The sequence below is a fragment of the Anser cygnoides genome, chromosome 5 (genome assembly GCF_040182565.1).
Source record: "Anser cygnoides isolate HZ-2024a breed goose chromosome 5, Taihu_goose_T2T_genome, whole genome shotgun sequence".
NCBI classification, from domain to species: Eukaryota; Metazoa; Chordata; class Aves; order Anseriformes; family Anatidae; genus Anser; species Anser cygnoides.
This window is the reverse complement of record NC_089877.1, coordinates 48,938,120-48,955,876: the sequence shown is the minus strand read 5'-3', so window position 1 is coordinate 48,955,876 and position 17,757 is coordinate 48,938,120. Positions and strand designations below refer to the sequence as shown.

At 37.5% G+C, this 17,757-nt stretch overlaps 2 protein-coding genes across 5 annotated transcripts in view; one reads left to right on the top strand and one right to left on the bottom strand.

Annotated features, from left to right (window-relative positions):
- TDP1 (tyrosyl-DNA phosphodiesterase 1) overlaps positions 1-4,693 on the bottom strand; it is a 44,536-nt gene extending 39,843 nt beyond the window's left edge. The window contains exons 1-4 of one of the 4 annotated variants that reach the window (XM_013182363.3): positions 4,569-4,693; positions 3,412-3,959; positions 1,883-1,926; positions 234-289 (exon numbers count right to left, since the gene is read on the bottom strand). In XM_013182363.3, the coding sequence (XP_013037817.3) occupies positions 234-289; positions 1,883-1,926; positions 3,412-3,955 (644 nt within the window). In that variant the 5' untranslated portion in view covers positions 3,956-3,959; positions 4,569-4,693. The other 3 variants (XM_013182346.3, XM_013182361.3, XM_013182355.3) reach the window with 3 other exon arrangements.
- EFCAB11 (EF-hand calcium binding domain 11) overlaps positions 4,368-17,757 on the top strand; it is a 60,320-nt gene continuing 46,930 nt past the window's right edge. The window contains exons 1-4 of the mRNA XM_066998315.1: positions 4,368-4,452; positions 5,636-5,754; positions 7,948-7,991; positions 12,998-13,088. Coding sequence (XP_066854416.1) covers positions 4,420-4,452; positions 5,636-5,754; positions 7,948-7,991; positions 12,998-13,088 — 287 coding nt within the window. The 5' untranslated portion in view covers positions 4,368-4,419. The remainder of the gene's footprint in view (positions 4,453-5,635; positions 5,755-7,947; positions 7,992-12,997; positions 13,089-17,757) is intronic.

Here is a 17,757-nt window from a genome sequence, read left to right as displayed (position 1 = left end):
ACCAGCCATACTGAACTCTGTCCATTTAATACTTCTCAAAAAAATGCAAGAAATCAATAGAGAAACACAACTGTGGAGTAAGTGTGAAAGGAAAAAACAATAGCCTACACATATACAAACAGTAAAAGTAACTTCCCAGGGTAAGCAAAAGTTTATCATTCAATTGTAAGATGAACTCGCATGGACAGAATTACTTGAAAACTTACTATTTCATCTTTGGAAAATAAACATACCTGAATTCCTGTGGATACTGTCTAACGAGCCATTCCACGTCTATGCAGTAGTTAAACTTGTGCATATAAAAAGAAAACAAGCTCATTAAAAAGAAAACAGCTATTTGTTGAAACAATGGAATAAAAATGCATGTTATTGCTTATTACCACTTACATCATATGAATGCACCATGATGCATCATCACAGAATGACAGTATAAAAATTTCAAGCAGAATGTTTTAAGAACAAGTACATTTTTGAATTTCAACTGATTTCTTTCACGTCTCTTAATTCAAGGATGAATTTGAGTTTTTCAAAAGAACTTGTTACTGTTCATAAAGTTTAGCATGCAGACAAAAAGAATCACATTTGCATGCTGTAAAAGCTGCAGTGCAAGAATCATCTCTTTATCATGTTTACACCATGAATGATAAGAATAGGAAGAGCTTCCATGCAGTAACAAAAGTATTCGTAGATTGCAACACTCACATTTTTTCTTTTAACCACTTACAATTACATAAAGATGCATTTTTCAGTTGCATATGAGATGGTCTTATAAACACTTGAATTCTAAGAAGAACATGGGATTATTTTTGTATTTCCTAGAATGGCTTGGTTTGGAAGGGAACTTAAAGATCACCCAGTTCCAATCCCCCTGCCATGGGCAGGGATGCCACCTACTGGACCAGGCTGCCCAGGACCTCATACAACCTGGTCTTGAACACCTCCAGGGATGGGGCATCCACAGCCTCTCTGAGCAGCCTGTCCCAGTGCCTCACCACCCTGAGTGAAGAACTTCCTCCTAATCCCTGATCTAAATCTCCCCTTTTAGTTTAAAACCATTCCCCCTTGTCCTGTCATTGTCTGCCCAAACAAAAAGTTGCTCACCATCTCTTTTATAAGTGCCAATTAAGTATTCAAAAACTGCAGTAAGGTCTCCCCAGAGCCTTCTCTTCTCCAGGATGAAGATCCCCAGCCCTCTCAGCCTGTCTCCATAGGAGAGGTGCTCCAGCCTTCTGATCAACTTCATTGCCCTTCTCTGGGCTTGCTTTAACATATCTACATCTTTCTTGTGCTGGGGACCCTAGGTACAAGCGGGACCTCACAAAGGCAGAGTGGGGGGGGGGTCAATCACCTCCCTCCACCTGCTGGCCATTTTTGATGCAGCCCAGGACACAACTGACTCTCTGGGCTGCAAGCACACACTGCTGGCTCATGTCAAGTTTTTTGTCCACCAGAACCCCCAAGTCCTTCTCTGCAGGGCTGCTCTCAGTGAATTCTCCCAGTCTGTACTCCTTCATGGGACAGCCCCAACTCAGGTGCAGCACCTTGCATCTCATTAGGTTCACACGGACCCACTTTTCTAGCTTATCCATGTCCCTTTGGATGGCATCTCTTCCTTCTGTTGTATCGACTGCACCACTCGGCTTAGCGTTATCTGCGAACTTGCTGAGGGTGCATTCAATCCCACTGTCTGTGGGATTTGTGTCACTGATAAACATATTGAACAGTACCAGTCACAAGACAGTTGAAAAACATTTAGGGTTCCCTCTATATTTTAACGAGGTTCCCTACTTGCATCAGCTTCATGACAAACATGGGTTATCGGGTTTGAGGTTAACAAAGTGAAATAAGCAAGCAAAGTCAATCTGACAAACAAGAAACTCACCTGAGCAGAAGATATGAGAGTCCCAAAAAGAGGAGACAAGATATCTATTAAAAACATTAAGACATAACTGAGTAAAAGAGTTCAAGTGAACATCCTGCATCTTGACCAGCATAACTACTACAACATGAGTGCCCGATTGTTCACACTTTGTGCAGCAGACATTCACAATTAAGTTTACTGATGTGAATATTCAAGTTCCTGGTTCTGCTGTGAAATGACTACAGTCTTACAGTTTTAAATAGCATTATCCCTCCAAAGTAGGAAACCAAGTGCAAAAACTCAGCAGGAGTAAGACTAAGATCAGATGGAGAAAGGAACATTACACTCCTCTCTCCCCTGTACAGAGGCCTTTAAAACTGTGGCAGGGTAGAAACCATAAGTCTTAAGACTTAACTGTGCCCTTATCTGTTGCAGGCTCTTTGTACTAGTACTGACAGCAGTTCCAGTCCTCCTCGCTTTTATTTTTTTTAATTCTTTTTAAAGGGTAAAGGAGAAGAATACAACTGCCCACAGCTTTGTCTGATACCCTGTCAATCAACACAGGTAGATAGACTAGAAACTTGAACTACATGAGGGCTACACAGCAGACTAATTGCAGGACACGTATCCTTACTGTGTTTTATTAATAGGAGCACAGAATACTGATCAGATTGAGCACTGAAAACCTGAAAAACTGAAGCACAGCATCAACTTGAAAATGTATACTACAAATACGTTCTAGTAAATACATAATATTTCATAAACTATCTCTACAGAAATGGTTTTACAGGTTAAACTGAAAAAAACAGCCTCTCCACCAGCTCAAACAATCACCTAACAAGATAACTACTCTTAAGACTGGCCAAAAGCCACAATGTGTTCACGAGGTAGGCAAAGATGTACAACAGTAATGCAACTGAGGTCTCAGACACCTGGCTGCCTTCAGTAATAACTGATGCTCAGAAGGGGCAGCTAAGGTTGAGGCACAGCTACAGTCCAGTTATATGCGAACAAACGATTAAGGACCCATATGAGGTATTACAGAACTTTCCTACCCAATTTTACTACCTCTGTGCACAACCCCCTTTTAAGATTGCATTTGATTCAGCCTGGTGATCCAAGAGATTTTTCCAGAATAAGGGGATGGTTGCAGGTGCACATTGCTTTTTTCCCCACTTATCAGCTATATAACTAATTTTAGTTACACAGCATAAAGCATCAGTATCACATCACTGAAGACTGCTCTATTTTGACTTATGCTCACTTCCAGTTGTGCTGAAACTGGAACCCTAGCCACAAAAACCCACTAGTGGTACCTTCTGCTGTATCAAGTAACAGTGAATTAGTAGGTCCAAACAACTCGGCAGCATAAATACAAGCACAAAAGGCAGGTAACAGAACCAGTTCCTACAACATTCACATTCAGAATATGAAGCCTCAGTTACAACGAGGGATTTGGGCATTTAAAAATAGCCACAGACTATAAGGAATTGTTCTCATGCACACAAGCACCCCCAAAAAGCCCACTCCCGCAAAAGTCACTCGCTCACCTTTTATGTGCAGGGCTCCAGAATTATAGCTCTGTTCAATTCCTGTGACTTTAGTGAGAAAAAACCTGAAAGGGTTCCCTCCGTTCAACAAATCCCAGGTATCCTGGGCTTTGCTAGGTGCTTCGTTATAGTCCTCTGCTTTATGATTGCCCAAGCGCTCATCTTTGCTATGATTCAGAGGTGGCTCTTTGGGCGCATCACACTTCTCTTCTCTCAGCCTTTCTTTGGGGAAACTCTTTTCTCGGTCCTCGGGCTCTTCATCACTACTGGAAAGACACCAGCCTAAGCCTTCTTGGCTCGCTCTCTGTTTTTCTGCTGGAGGTGTTTCTGGAGCAAGACTTTTATCACCGAACTTCACCGGAGAAGCTTTTCTCTTGAGAGCAGCCTTCCTGGCTTCGGAGCAGGGGTACTGGGGCCCGCTGGCTTTGCCCTGAGCGGCGCCGAGCAGCGAAGACGTGGACGGCTTCTCGCTGTCCGAGTTCTCCTCGGTACTCTCATCGCTGCTCGAGACTGTCCATTTTCCGTGCGCACCCTCCTGAAGCATGGTCCTAGGAATTAAGAAAAGAAAGAGAAATCGGTGCATTTCTGCTGTGCTCAAGGCTGCTTCCCTTCCTAGCCTCCACCGGCCCGTTACCACGACCTTTGTTTTGGTTTTATTTGGCAGAAAGCTCGCATAATTCCTAACCTCGTACCTGGCTCGCTTGCCCTGCTCCCCAGGACACAAAGAAAGGCGGGAACGGCGGCGGCTGCCAAGCAAGAGCCGAAGGGGGAAACCCACACGTGGAAAAGGGGACGGAATAGGGGCGCCCCCCGGGACGCATTTAGGAAGCAGGAGGAGGCGCCCCCGCACCACGCGGACCCTCACGGACCCCCACAGCCTCGCTCACCCCGACACCGGCCGCGGCGCCTCACAGCCACCGCCCGCCCCTTCCCGTTCCGGGAGCGCGGCGCTTCCCCCGGGCCCTAGCGCCTGGGCCTGAGAGGAGAAGGAGGAGGAGGAGATGGAGGATGAGGAAGAAGCCTGGCCCCAGCCCACTAGAGGTGCTATGCCTCTTGTCAGCCCCGCCGGGAGCCCCCGAGGGCCCTTCCCACCTCCGCCATGCCCCCTGGTGCTGCCCACCCCACAAACCGGGCACGTCCCAGCCAGCTGAATTAACCTCGTAAATCGTCATTTGAGCTCCGTGCCGGCTTAGGGCAGGTGCGGGATTTGCATAATCGTTCATTCAGCTCGGTGTTAATTACTGCAGCTGAAGTGCCCTGCTAATGAGATAACTGCACGGCGACTTCAAGGAGGGAGTGGGAGGAAAGCAGGTGTAAAATTAATCAAAGCGAGAGCCTGGACTACATCAAAGCGTGCTCCGCCTAACGAAATGAACTGTCCCAGCATTTGGCTCTCATTACTCTAATTTATTAGAGGCTTGTGACTGCAGTTAACAAATAATGCATGTGTCTTTCATCCGCATGTAATAAAATCAGCAAGCTACAGTTCGAAAAATAGTAGTGAAGTTTCAACTCGTTTAGGTAATTTTACTACGACTTTTCTACAGACTTCAAATGTAATACTGTGTGTGGCATTTCTTCCCCAAACAACTTATGTTTATATCCTTCAGTACCAGAAGATCCAATGTATTATTATCAACCCTGGCTGAAGCTCTTCTGGGGGAAAAGCTCTTAGGAAAAATGCCCATTTCTACACGTTTTGTGCTTAATCTCTTAGCTAAGCATAGAATATGGAAACAGTATTCTTTTCTAAAAGTTCTTCAGAAAATTTGATGGCTCCTAACTATGCTTGTGTTCCAGTCTCTCAGTCCTATAGTTCCTGTCTGTACAGGAACTTCGGTGAGAAATTAAGCATGCATGCATATTTCAAGAGAAAACATCCTACTGAAACAACTTTAATATGATTTGGTTTCTAGAAGTCTGTACCAATATCTTCTAAGTTTACAAAAAGGCTTTTATTAAGCACATAAAGAATAAGGAAAATTTATTTCAACAAAAATTTTAAATTAAATTGACTACTTTTAGTACTTCAGGTTCCATAACAGAGTTCTGGCAGAGATGGGACTAATCTTCACTTTTTTTTTTTTTTTTTAATAGCATAGTTCATTCAGCAAGTGAACTAAGTGAACTATTCTATTTTTCCCATAACAATTATTCTAAGTAAAAAAAAAATAAAAATGGTCAGGTTTATTGGTTTTTAACCCAAATCAATTTCTTTCTGCAGGTTTTTGAAGTGTGTGATGAAGATAACAAAGGCTGTTTAAGCAGAGAGGACTTTAAAGTTGCAGGAGTACTGTTGTTTGGTTACAAGCCCTCAAAGGTATATATACTTTTATCTTTTATGTTTTGAAGATCCGGTCTATGTAAGATCCAGCATGTGTAGATGTCTTACTACTGAGAACACTGTTTCCTGAAGGGTCTGTACAATTTAATTGGGGTAAACAGAAACACCTATAGATTTTTAAAGTGATTTTGTTATCTGGGGATATTTATTTCAAAAGAAAATAATAAAGCACTTTCCTACTGATAAGGTATCCTGTAGACTGTGATGAGCAGAGGGATGCATTATATTTATTGATCAAGAGATTAAGTCAAAATTATTGTGTTTTATGAGTGGTACTCTCCATTTCTTTACTCAATAGTTTCACTAGATGTGAAGATGTGTATATCTTAATAATAAACCCCTATTCTCAAAAACACCTGTTTTTGGATTCAAGTGAAAGTTGGATGTGTTTAATCTTGACTTCTCTAATTTATATCTTCCTCTGTATGAAAATCTTAACAAAAGAAAGGTTTATTGAGAGAAACCATGTGTTCAGTACTCCGTACTCATAGGAAGGTACATGATAAATTGTATGGCTTAATGCAGTTCTGGAAATTACATTTCTACTCTAGTACTGTAAGTGATCTCAAAAAGAATATAAAGAACACATACAAGACTTTGAAATAAATACATGTATATCAATGAGTTTGTCTTTCTCATGCCATGACAATGCAATCTTGGCCAGTATGTTTTCATATATATTTAGCATAGAAATTATGATTCATCTTTCTTCTGCAGCGTCAGCAATATTCAAGGGGTTACTTGTGAATAATTATGTATTTCTTTTTTCTTCACATACATATTTTCAGAAAATAGCCTAACAAGGTCATAGATAAAATCTTGCATATGATCAGTTAATGTAAAAACCATAGAAATGTTTTATTTAACTGTGAAAGCAATCATCTCTGATACATTTCAACTATGAGTAAATATTTTCCCAGAGTGCTAGGGTCAGATCTAAAAATAATTTAGGCTTCTAAAGTGAGCCTTAACTGCTGGATTCTGAATCTGAAAATGCTCAGTTTCCCCTTATCTATATTCCACTGTCTGTTCTTACATCTGTGTTAAAAGATGTAAGATGTAAGATGCTCTTCTTCTGTTATATTCTCTGAATGTTTCTTCCAGTAGGAATACTCAAAGCTTGATTAAGGCATTCAAACAAGAGGAGTTTCTGTGCATAAGTCACTGATGGCTCCTTTATAGGAAGAGAATAGAAGTGGAGGACTCCCAGGAAGAAATGAGGTGTAGGTTTAGTTATTTCTTCTTGTAAAGGTGCCAAGTTACACCTGCTATGTCTCTAGACAGTGCTATGGCCACCTGGCTGTAAACTATTCTGTCTGTGCAGCTGCACAAAAATTAATTAAAAACACTTGTTCCAGGCGTGATTCTGTCCTCAAGTGGTTTTGCTAGCTCCTTAAGTGGTCACAGTTCCAGCAACTGTTGCTCTTTATCCAGAAACTGTTTAGTGTAAAACACTAAAAGCCCTGGATAGGCAGGTACTTCTCTTTGTGCCTTTCACTATCTATGGTTAACTATGGTTCATGGCTGTGCCATACTTTTTGCTGATGGCTATGCATTGTGAGTGGTCTCTGCAACATTTTGGTTGTCTTTAATATCCTTATGAGAAACGCAACTTTTTCTGTGCACCAGATAGGAACCAAATGCAGGTCATGGCCCTAAAAATTGGTTGTTAGTATCCAGTTCTTGAGTATATTATTGTGCATTTTACCTTATTGTCAAAATGATTGAAATCAAGGACTAAATAACAGCCCTTATATTTCTTTAGAAGTCACAAAGAATAGCCCTGACAAGTAGAGTACTTCCAACAGCTTTTCCAAGAAAAAGGGAACGGTGTGCATATGTTACTTGTTAAGTTGAGGCAAAACTGTTTACTCGACTACGCTTCATACTAATGTAATTCTTTTCAATAGAAATAGCATTTATTTAGCATCATTAACTGCAATCAATCAACCACATTTTTAGTAAATTGTTGCTTCAGCTTTTTTGGTCATGTTTTCATTTATTCTATAAATTAAAAGTTATTCTAACATTACCCACAAGATGTCAGCAATGAACTCTTTACTGGAGGAAGTAGGACCTAAAAATAAGAATCACATTCATACTTCACTTGCTTTTTCAAAATCATTCATTATAATTTAACAAAATTCTATTTTATTTTTTATAAAATACTGTAATTGTGTGCTTATTCAAAGAGATTCTGAGCTGTCTACTGTTAAAGTTAAGCCTTCTGAGACAGGTAACTAGGAATATTTAAAAATGAAACAAGGTGAGACTGATTTTTTGACTGATACTAAATGTACATCTGATATATTTATCAGCACCTAGGAATCATCGTTTCTGGTAACTAGTAGCATTTTGGGGGTCATGCTTGGGTGACATAATACTTGTTTTTTATCTCTGAATGCTTGGTTCAGTCATCCCCTTTTCCCCCAGAATATTTTAACTGATCTAGGGTACTGCCATGTTTCAACACCCATTCAGCTAGCTAACTGCACATTCAGGCATTGTTTCAAATGAAAAGAGGGTACTGCAGGAATAGTAGCCATGAAAGCATTTTGTTTTCCAAGCTGAAGTTTCACTCACCGTATTACATGTTACACTCAGATCTAACTAAAAGAACTCTACACTGTGCCACAGTGTCCAGTGTCCAAAAAAACGCCCACTGTTTTCCCTGACCGAACTCCATACCTTCACATCAGGGCACCTGTAGCTGAGCATCTGCTGCTGATCAAGAAGCCAACAGCAGGACACCTTGGCATCCAGAGTACAGAAAGGCAATCTGAGCTCAGGGCTGCTCACTAACTCCAGCTGCTCTTCTGGCACATCTTATTAAAGCTTTCTGAAAAGGACTCCCACGTCTATTTGCCCAACACAGGCTGTGAAAAGTATTGCAGGCCAAATGGACTATAGGCTTAGGTTAACTGGTCACAGCATGTTTGGCTTGTCCGTTCTCCAGAATGGACTGTACTTAGAAAGCTGCCAAAGCCTCGTCTACTCCCATTGAAGTGTTTCAGTGCTGCAAGTATGTGCAGTCTGCTATTCTAATAGCATAGATGCAAGAGCTTGGATTCATGAACACAGTCATGCTAAAAAGCAGTATAGATACAGCCCAAAGTGGATGTCTGTGCTTTTTGAGATATACACTCCCTTTTTGTTCCTTAAATTGTTCAAACACGTTTGCCAGTAATCTCTCAGTCAGTTTCTAATACAGTTCTGAAAAGTCAGTCTTTTTGTCTTCATCAGGTCATTTAGCTTTAAAATCTTAGCTTTAAATCTTTTCTTAAATGACATAGATGATAACACTGGAGTACAATATGTATTACTATGACATCAACATTTAGAGAAGTCATATACTGTTGATATAAAATGGAAATCATACAGGAATCATTCAGATTTATCACTTGTAGAAAACCAGTGTGTTATATCTTCTTTATTCTGGGTGGAGGAGGATGCAGTAACGTCTTCTGTGAAACCAGAAAATTCAGGTAATATACAAACACTAACCAGTCAATGATCTCCACTCATTTTTCATTCATAAATTTAAAAAATAAAATAAAAATCTGACGCTTGGTCTCTAGAGTTTTGAAAAACCTGAGGTTGATTAATGATAAAGGAGCTGACCGTAGCTATTAAAGAGGATTATAGGATTTCACTTAGTTTTGGAATATTTTTAGTGCTTATGTGTTAAATTTAACTCGGAATTCACTTGCTTCTCAAAGTAGCATTTCTTAATATTATCTAGATCAGTGACAGAGAAAAATAATTAAAATATTGGTGTGTGAGTTGGTAAGTAATGAAAAAAAATTCATTAAAAAAATATCTTTTCTTTTGATACTGTTCCACTGTTCACCTGAGCAAACACACAAGTCTTACAGCACAGTTCAGTAAGTGTTTCTTTCTCTAACAACACCCCCATTCATATAGTTCTGCTTTTTTTTTTTTTTTCCCTCTGGTCCTCAACCCTATCAGTTGTGCCAGTGGAGCAATGTGGCAAATTGTAGAGATTATAGAGATTGTACAGATTCTTGTAAAAAATAAAAGTAGTGAAAGAAATGGTTGCTTTCATCAAGAAGTTCCCTCATCCAATTCTCCACATGGCCCACAAGAATTTGTATCAATACATTTGAAGGGTGTTGTGAGGGCTGTGTCTCTGTATTCTGTATTGATGCCAAAACCCGTGTTCATTAAATCACACCCTTACTTTCAAATTTTTAGTTTAAGCAAAAATAGATAATAAAGATTAACTTGGATTTTTTCAAGATAAAACCCACACATGAATGCCTGAACCAAAATAAGCGAATAAATACATAAAGATAGACTATGGATTTGTCAATGTCTAAATGGTTTGAATATTCCGTTAACATGACCTTTTTGTGGGTTTGAGATAGCTTTACAGCCTGCTATAGTAGCACGTAAATTGCCAACTCTCAAGATCAATGAATAGGCGGCACTCTATTATAGGAGTCATTCTATAAAAGGAAAATTGTATACTATAATTTTCTGGGCTTGTATGTTACTCTGAAAGAGAAAAAAAATAAATGGATGGAAATCTCATATTGCTTTTCATGGTTTCACTTCCATAGTTATCCAATTGAATGGAAAGCTGTTCATGCAGGCAAGTTCAGTATGTTTAGGCAACCTCTGTTATTAAAGAAATTGTGCATGTACAGAGCCTAGCAGTTGAAATCAGCATGTCTTTGTAATCCTGGAAACTGAGACTATAATAGTTCTTAATGTATGATTTTTCAAGAAGAAATAAGGGAAGAAACACCAGAAAGCCATAGGCTTGGAGTCTAAGATTTGAATTGAGACGGCAGGTGGAGCTGAAGGAGCTGTGCTTTTGAGGCACTGCAGAAAGAATAGAATCTGAATGAATCAAAAGAAAGAGAAGTGCACAGCTTTTGTTATGTTATTAGATTAAAAAAAATGAATTACAAAATCCTGCAGAATACAGTCATGTCACCTTCTTATGAAAATTAAATTGTTAAAAATGAGCGTAAGGCATATATTAGAAGGATATGAGAAAAATATTAGACTGTGTTTGAATTTTGAGCCGAAGTGTTGTTTTGTTTGCCAAAAAATGTATTGCAGAAATTTTTATATGCACTTATCTGCATATTTCATGAGGAGGCCTAAAGTTTGGGGGGTGGAATTTTGTTCCTGAATTTTATGTTTTAGTTCGATTTTAGAACAAACGGTCAATTCAAACAGTACTTGCAAAGTAGGTTTGCTTTTTATATTTCTTTCAGTTTTCATTCATTAAAAGGATAAGATAAATTTACAAGTAAAGACTTCAATATAGTACACAGGAGGAATAAACAATCCATGCTTACGCTCAATTTTAGTGTGACTCTCATAGGAATCTATATCTGATTATTTCAGAGTTCTCTCAGTGCTGGGAATGATGCCAGATACATTGTTTATGCAGCATCTATGGAACTTTATCCATGGCATGCAAGTGCTTTGGACTGAGAAAAGTCCCTGTTTCTTTCCAGTTCAAGGCAAGATGAGATGACAGATTACAAGAACTTAGTAGAAGTAAACAGCTGCATTATAGTCAAATACAGAAAATACATAAGAAATTAAAAAAGACGTTGAAATGTTTGTATGAGCCAACTTTGAAGACATTTATTTCCATTTTTATTTCTGTATTTATTCTTGTAATTAAAATGAATCGTCATTATTAGACCATAGTAATACATATTTTAAAGGGGAAAAAATAAAACTGACATTTTTCAAGGAGATTTATTTCCATTTTTCCAGGTATATTATTTGAAAAGTTTTTAGATCTCATGAGCGCAAGGAAAGCTGCACAACTATACAACTGAAACAAGGCAAATATTCACAGCTTTTGATGTGCAAAGTAAGTTTCTTCTCTGAAACATTTTGAGTGTTAATTCTAAAATAATAAAGCAAAACAAAACATCTGAAGGAAAGAAGAAGAGATTAAGGTGGGGTGTCATGGATGTTGCCACATGAAGTGAAAAAGTACCAGAGTAACAAAGATGGTGATAATATTACTATTAAATAAACTCAGGGTCAGTATGCTGCAACGTTCTAGTTGGTATCTCTGGGTTGTCTGTTGTACTGAGCTCCTCCAGCTGTTGAAAGAAACCTCTAGGCACTCACCCTCCCTACTTGCTGTTACTACCTCTCATTATTTCTCTGTTACTCCCACTCATGTGTCACCTTCATATTTATGCCACACATTTTAGACATATCTGTCCTTGGTGATGGCTGTAGATCGTTTTCACTTCTCATGATAGATCAAGGAAGGGAAACCAAAGCAACATGAATTTCCTCTAGTTCTTTTTGTGAAGTAGATGTGGTGATTCTTTTTTGTTCCTGTTAGACAACAAAGAGGATGTCCCATCACCAAACTGAAAAAAGGAAAAAAGCCTCTGAGCAAATAGACATTGAGGTGATCCTTTCCAGGTTTCTTCCTGACCTGAGATAGGACTATGGCCCTTGAAACAAGTGAAAGTGAAACATATGGCAGATCAGATGTTGGGATGATCAGATGAGCATTCACTGCAGCTTTTTGCTGTGAACTGAAAGTAGCTTTTGAAGTGTTATTTTTAGTGAGTTATTTCAAAGGACTTAACTGTTTCAAGCACTGTGCTTTTGTTTGTCTTGCTATCTGCTGCACACCATCTGTGATAGCACGGTTTAAGGTGCTTTATTTTCCAGTTGGATCTGGAAGTGAATTTATAACCTAAGTGACTGATCAGTTGATATCAATGATATGTTTCAGGAGCTTCAGCAGGATTGAACTGGAGGAGAAAGGTTTTATGGAAGAAAGTGTGTTTTTTTGAAACACAGTGCTCATAGTGACTAGCATGTCAATGAAAATGATAGATTTCAAATATGATTTGACATATTTGAGAGTATATATTTTCAAAGTTTCACAAGTCTGAATTTTTAATTCAAAATGTCTACTTTTAAAATTAAAGATTTTTAATAAGAGAGTTGTGGTTATTGTAGGTAGTACTTTCGAACAGAGTTCACACTGGCACAAAGGAATTTTAAAATCCTTTATGAGTATAAAATCTTTCTGAAACTGCTTATCAATATGACGTAGCCATCCTAAAATATTTCTGCAAGTACAATAACTTAAAGTGTATAATCATTTCAGAAATGTGAATTGTTTAGCTCCTGTGCAAACATAATTGTATTAAGAAGTTGGTTTTTTTTTTAAGTTAATTTATATTATTTTTCTCATGTCTAATCTTAATTTAAAAGTTAGAGGGTTTTTGACTTTTAAAGGCTTCAAGAAAACCTTCAATTCTGTTTCTCCAAAATTATCTAAAAGAATCGTACCTGAAGCCTTCAGGTAAGACTAACAGAGAGATCCTTTTTCCTGATTAGCAGTCTTTTTGTTATATATGTTTCAGTAAATTGAAATGATTAGATTTTGTTGTGCAACTGAAGATACAGGCTTCAGCACATTTTTATGTAAATGCCTTTAATAATGAATATTATACATGTAAACAATATTCTTTAATATAAAAATAACAATAAATAGAAATAACATATATGATACATACAATAAAATAATAGATACTATTAAATACAGGAAGTAAATTGTTGCCTGAACTGTTTCTTAAGAAACCTAGTTATTTACTTTTACATTTTGCTCCTGTAATCAGGAAATCTGCATTCAGGAGCTGTCTCTTGAAAACATTAGAGTTAAAACTAGTGCATCTGTATCTTGTAAGATTTGGCTGAGGAGTGAAAGGATAAAATTTTGAGAGTTATTTGTGGATCATAAAAAAAAAAAAATCTTACTGCAGCAGTTGCAAGTAAGCATTATTTCAAAAGCGTTTTGGAAAACATTGCATTGCAAAGTGTAAAACTTTCTTTTTGTGATATGAATGATTTGTTTGGTAGTAACTCAGGCATTGAAAGAAGTGCTACACTTTTGAAGGCATGGCATCAGGTAGCTTACTGAGGACGATCTTTAAAATAGGTTATGTGCAGTTTTCCATGAAATTTCCCAATTTTGAATTTCAATCATAATCATGATGAATTTATTAAATGAAGTATACCACAAATGTTGCAGTATACCATACAACTAGGGAAGAAGACATGTCACAATCACCAGCAGTTCTAATATTAGCATATTACTCAGTGAGTAACACAGTCCAGCAAATGCAACTTGGGATTGCATATTTATGGATGAGGTTTGAAACAGGAAAAGAAACATAGAAAAAATTCTTTTTCAAACAGAAATTTGCATGTTTGTTTGGCTACTCCTGAAAGAAATTGCTCAATAGTGTTGTGTAATACACATTTCCATAGGATTGAACTGGTCAAATCTGCATGGAACTCTTCAAAACAGTAATTTGGAATGAGAGTTCTTCTAAATTCTCTTTCAGATACACACCCCTTTTGGATGTTTCTCGTAACTCTCAGTGTGTATCTTGAACTTTATGTAGGGAAACAGAACCAAGACTTTTGCCTTAAATTGTACAATTGGGTTAAAACTGTATGAAAAAGAAAGCCAGAGGAAATATTTGGGGCATAGGTATTTGTCAGAAGAATCAATGTACTTGTTCCTATCTTACCTGTTCAGCAACTCTAACACTCAAAATCATGTTATGGCTAACAGGATATGCCCCTGATACATAAAGCAAAAAATTATTGTTAATAAATTGAAATCGTAGCAATCTAGTCAAAGAATAATTATTAGTACAAATTTAATATTTACAGAAAAATATAACTAAAGAAGACTGTATTAAAAAAAAATCTCAATAACAATACAGTTAAATATATTATACACATTTCCTAACATCTACTCCTTTTTGGTATTGTTCCAAGTCTTTCACTGCCCCTTTTGGTTCTGTGGTGACAGGTTCAAGGTGGGCAGGACATGGTGAATTGCTGTTATTCTGACTTCTTCACAAAAAGTATGGTACTCATTTTGGTGATTTCTTCTCTCTCACGCTATCATGCACTTAGGGTCATTTTAATATGTTTGCTGACAGACTTTTACACCTTCCTCTTTTTGCATTGGTCTGCAAACCCACGTTGCATCCAAATTTATTATATATGGCACATATTACGTATTTTAGATACTTCTTCTTTGCTCTCTTTCCCATCTGTGAAGCTGGTTTTGTACAGCTCCTGTCTGCGTTTCTTTAACTGACTGTTGGTGAGTTGTTTATAGTCTTGGTCCTCCAGTGTTAGCTTGTGCCCTGCATCTTAACATCCTAGGCCTATATTCTTCTGCTCTATATGCTGTCTTACTTCTGAAGGTTTCTGCTATCAAGCCAGGTCTGTATTTCTCTACTGTACATCATTATCTTAAACTCATAAATATTTCATTTTACATAGAATAAATTCTTGTTACTACCGTCTCTATAAAACTATGTTTATACTGTATAAACATAAGAACAAATTAGGCGTAGCCACCTGATTTTTAAAAGAACTGATGTTAGAGATAAAGCAAGTAAAAGCTTTGGGCAGGTCAAGCAAGCTCAGACCAAGTCTGACAAGTTTTAGTCCTCAGGCCTTGCACACTCAGTACAGAGTTTGTGATCTGTTACTGTACTGTGTTTGCTGGAACACAGAGCTATGAAATACACAGTTAATACGTCTGCTTTACTTTAACACTGTATATTCTTTTATTAATGTATAAAGATGTATTGAATTGGTAATAGCATTTCAGGATGGGGTGGTATTAAGTGCTCTGTTTTATAAAAGAAAAAAAATTGGCATTGTTTCTGAGTATAATAAGTGGGCATTTTTATTTTTTACTTTTAATTCCATGGGAATAAGACCAAATATATTTTCATCTCTTCCTGATAAAACAGTTTTAATATAGATATTCTTTCTCCTGATAGATTGTTTTCTTACAAATGTCAGTAATATTCTGCAGTTAGTTGTTGCTAAAGTTTCACAAAATGTGGTTGAATTTTCTGTTTATTTTATTAACTGACCCTAGTCTTGCCTGAATTTTAGGTTTACAGTAGTGTAATATTTCTTTTTTTCTGTGTTAATACAGCATTTATATTGAACAAAACACTCAAATGCTTATCACGCACCTGGTGTGCACCTGATTGAAATGCCATCGTACCGTGAAAACTCAACATTCTTTGTTGAGTTGCAAAAGTACCTTGCGAGGTAAATGATGTGATGATCTGTTCTTTCATGGCGGGGCTCTTTTTAATGGGTAGCACAGAATATAATAATGCTGTTGTTCTGCATTTTGCAACATGGATATGAAACGTGACACGTCCTTTGCAATAATGATTTGTGATAAACTGCTGGGTGTAAGTGAACATGTCTTTTAAAGCAGGACCCGAATTCTTAAAAAAAACAAGTAAGGTGAATATGAATTAGAAATATACAATATTATTAATTATGACTGCTAAGAAAATGTTTGTCTTAGCTGTATCATTTGTTTAGAGAAAGTCGGTATTTGTGTGCTAAATCCTCAGGCTCTGATAATGGAAGTGGTAACAGAAATAAGCTGACAGCCAATCACACGTGAATGTGAGTGAGCCTATAAACGATGAAAAATGTCCTCAAATACAAAAGTGGACAGAAAAGTCTCCTACAGCTTTTAAAGGTGGCAAGCATAAAGCAGATCTCAAGGAAGAAATGAAGGCGTTTGTGATCTGCATGTTATGCTGCTGTACTCTTAGATTGATAGGATGGCACGCTAGAGGTATATTAGTACTTCTGTGTGTATTGGTACTTTCCATACGAAAAAATGACCTAATTGTCTCGTTTTTCTTTCATGTAATTATCTAATAATGAGAAAATAACCTGGTTTTCAGAGCCACCCCACGGAAGAAATCTTATGCTCTTTTATGCAAGTTTGATTTATAGACATGTACTGCAGAGCACGGTGAATATGAAACATTCATCTTCCTATGGCTAGTTGCCGTGGAAACGTAGTACACAGTACAATGTCATTCCAGCTCTGGTGATGCCTGCAGTAGTTTATTCCTTTGTTGTTCTTGTTTCTTAAGCAACTGTCTTGCAGCCTTTCATATTATCACACTTCATCACCTACACACATCTTTTTCTTTACCTCCTGAGAGCCATTTCTAATAGAAAAGATCAAATTTTTTTGTCTACCCATGCATATCTGTATATATACATTTTTTTTTTCAAATCAGCAGTTAAAAGCTTTTCCCATGCCCACAAATAATTAACTATTGCCCTAAAACTGGTAAGACAAGATGGTAAGCCAGATTGAACATCAAAGTGGAAAGAACCTGGCTCAGCATCTTATTATCTCCTATCAGGGCCTGGAGTTAAGACTGTTTTTCTATAACCAGTGTGTCATTCCAGGAAGACATGAAGTAAAAATAAGCCAACAGATTCTCCTACCTGTCCTTAACTGGCATTTGTGAGGTGGAGAAGAACGCAACAGCTGTAGTAATATCCACTGTCTTTCACCCTTGTGAGATATAAAGCCAAAGGAAGGAGGAAAAAAAAAAAAAAGAGATCCTCACAATTAATCTAAAAAGGTACTAAGGATGTTCAGGGGGAAAGGAGGAGTAAAAGAGTTTCTCCCCAGGCAGAGCAGGTATAGAGATTATAGTACTTATTTAGGAGCTCAAGGATCTTGCTGGTATGGACTGTGAAATAAATCAGAAGATGTTGTCTTGCATCTCTCACTCATAAGAGTAGAGGGTAAGGCCTAATATTTATAATAGCTGCACAGCAGTGCTGTGTATGCATTGAAATACCACTTTGTAAGTAACTAATAGTGAAAAGAAAAGGAATGCTCATCTCAGGAGAGTTACTTCATACAAAGCAGTTCATTTAATTATTTTTCTCAGCAATTTTTCTTGGTCCGTTTTTGATCTGTGTGACTGCATCATAGAGTTTCTCCTTAATAATGGGATGTGGAAATCCGCTTTTCCAGTATTGTAACTTACTGTATTTCTGTGTCCAGTTAGATCATTATGAAATGAGTTGATTGTAGTGTTAACAAGATTTTTTTAAATAATTGTTTTCTATGATGTGTGGTTTTTTGAGTGGTG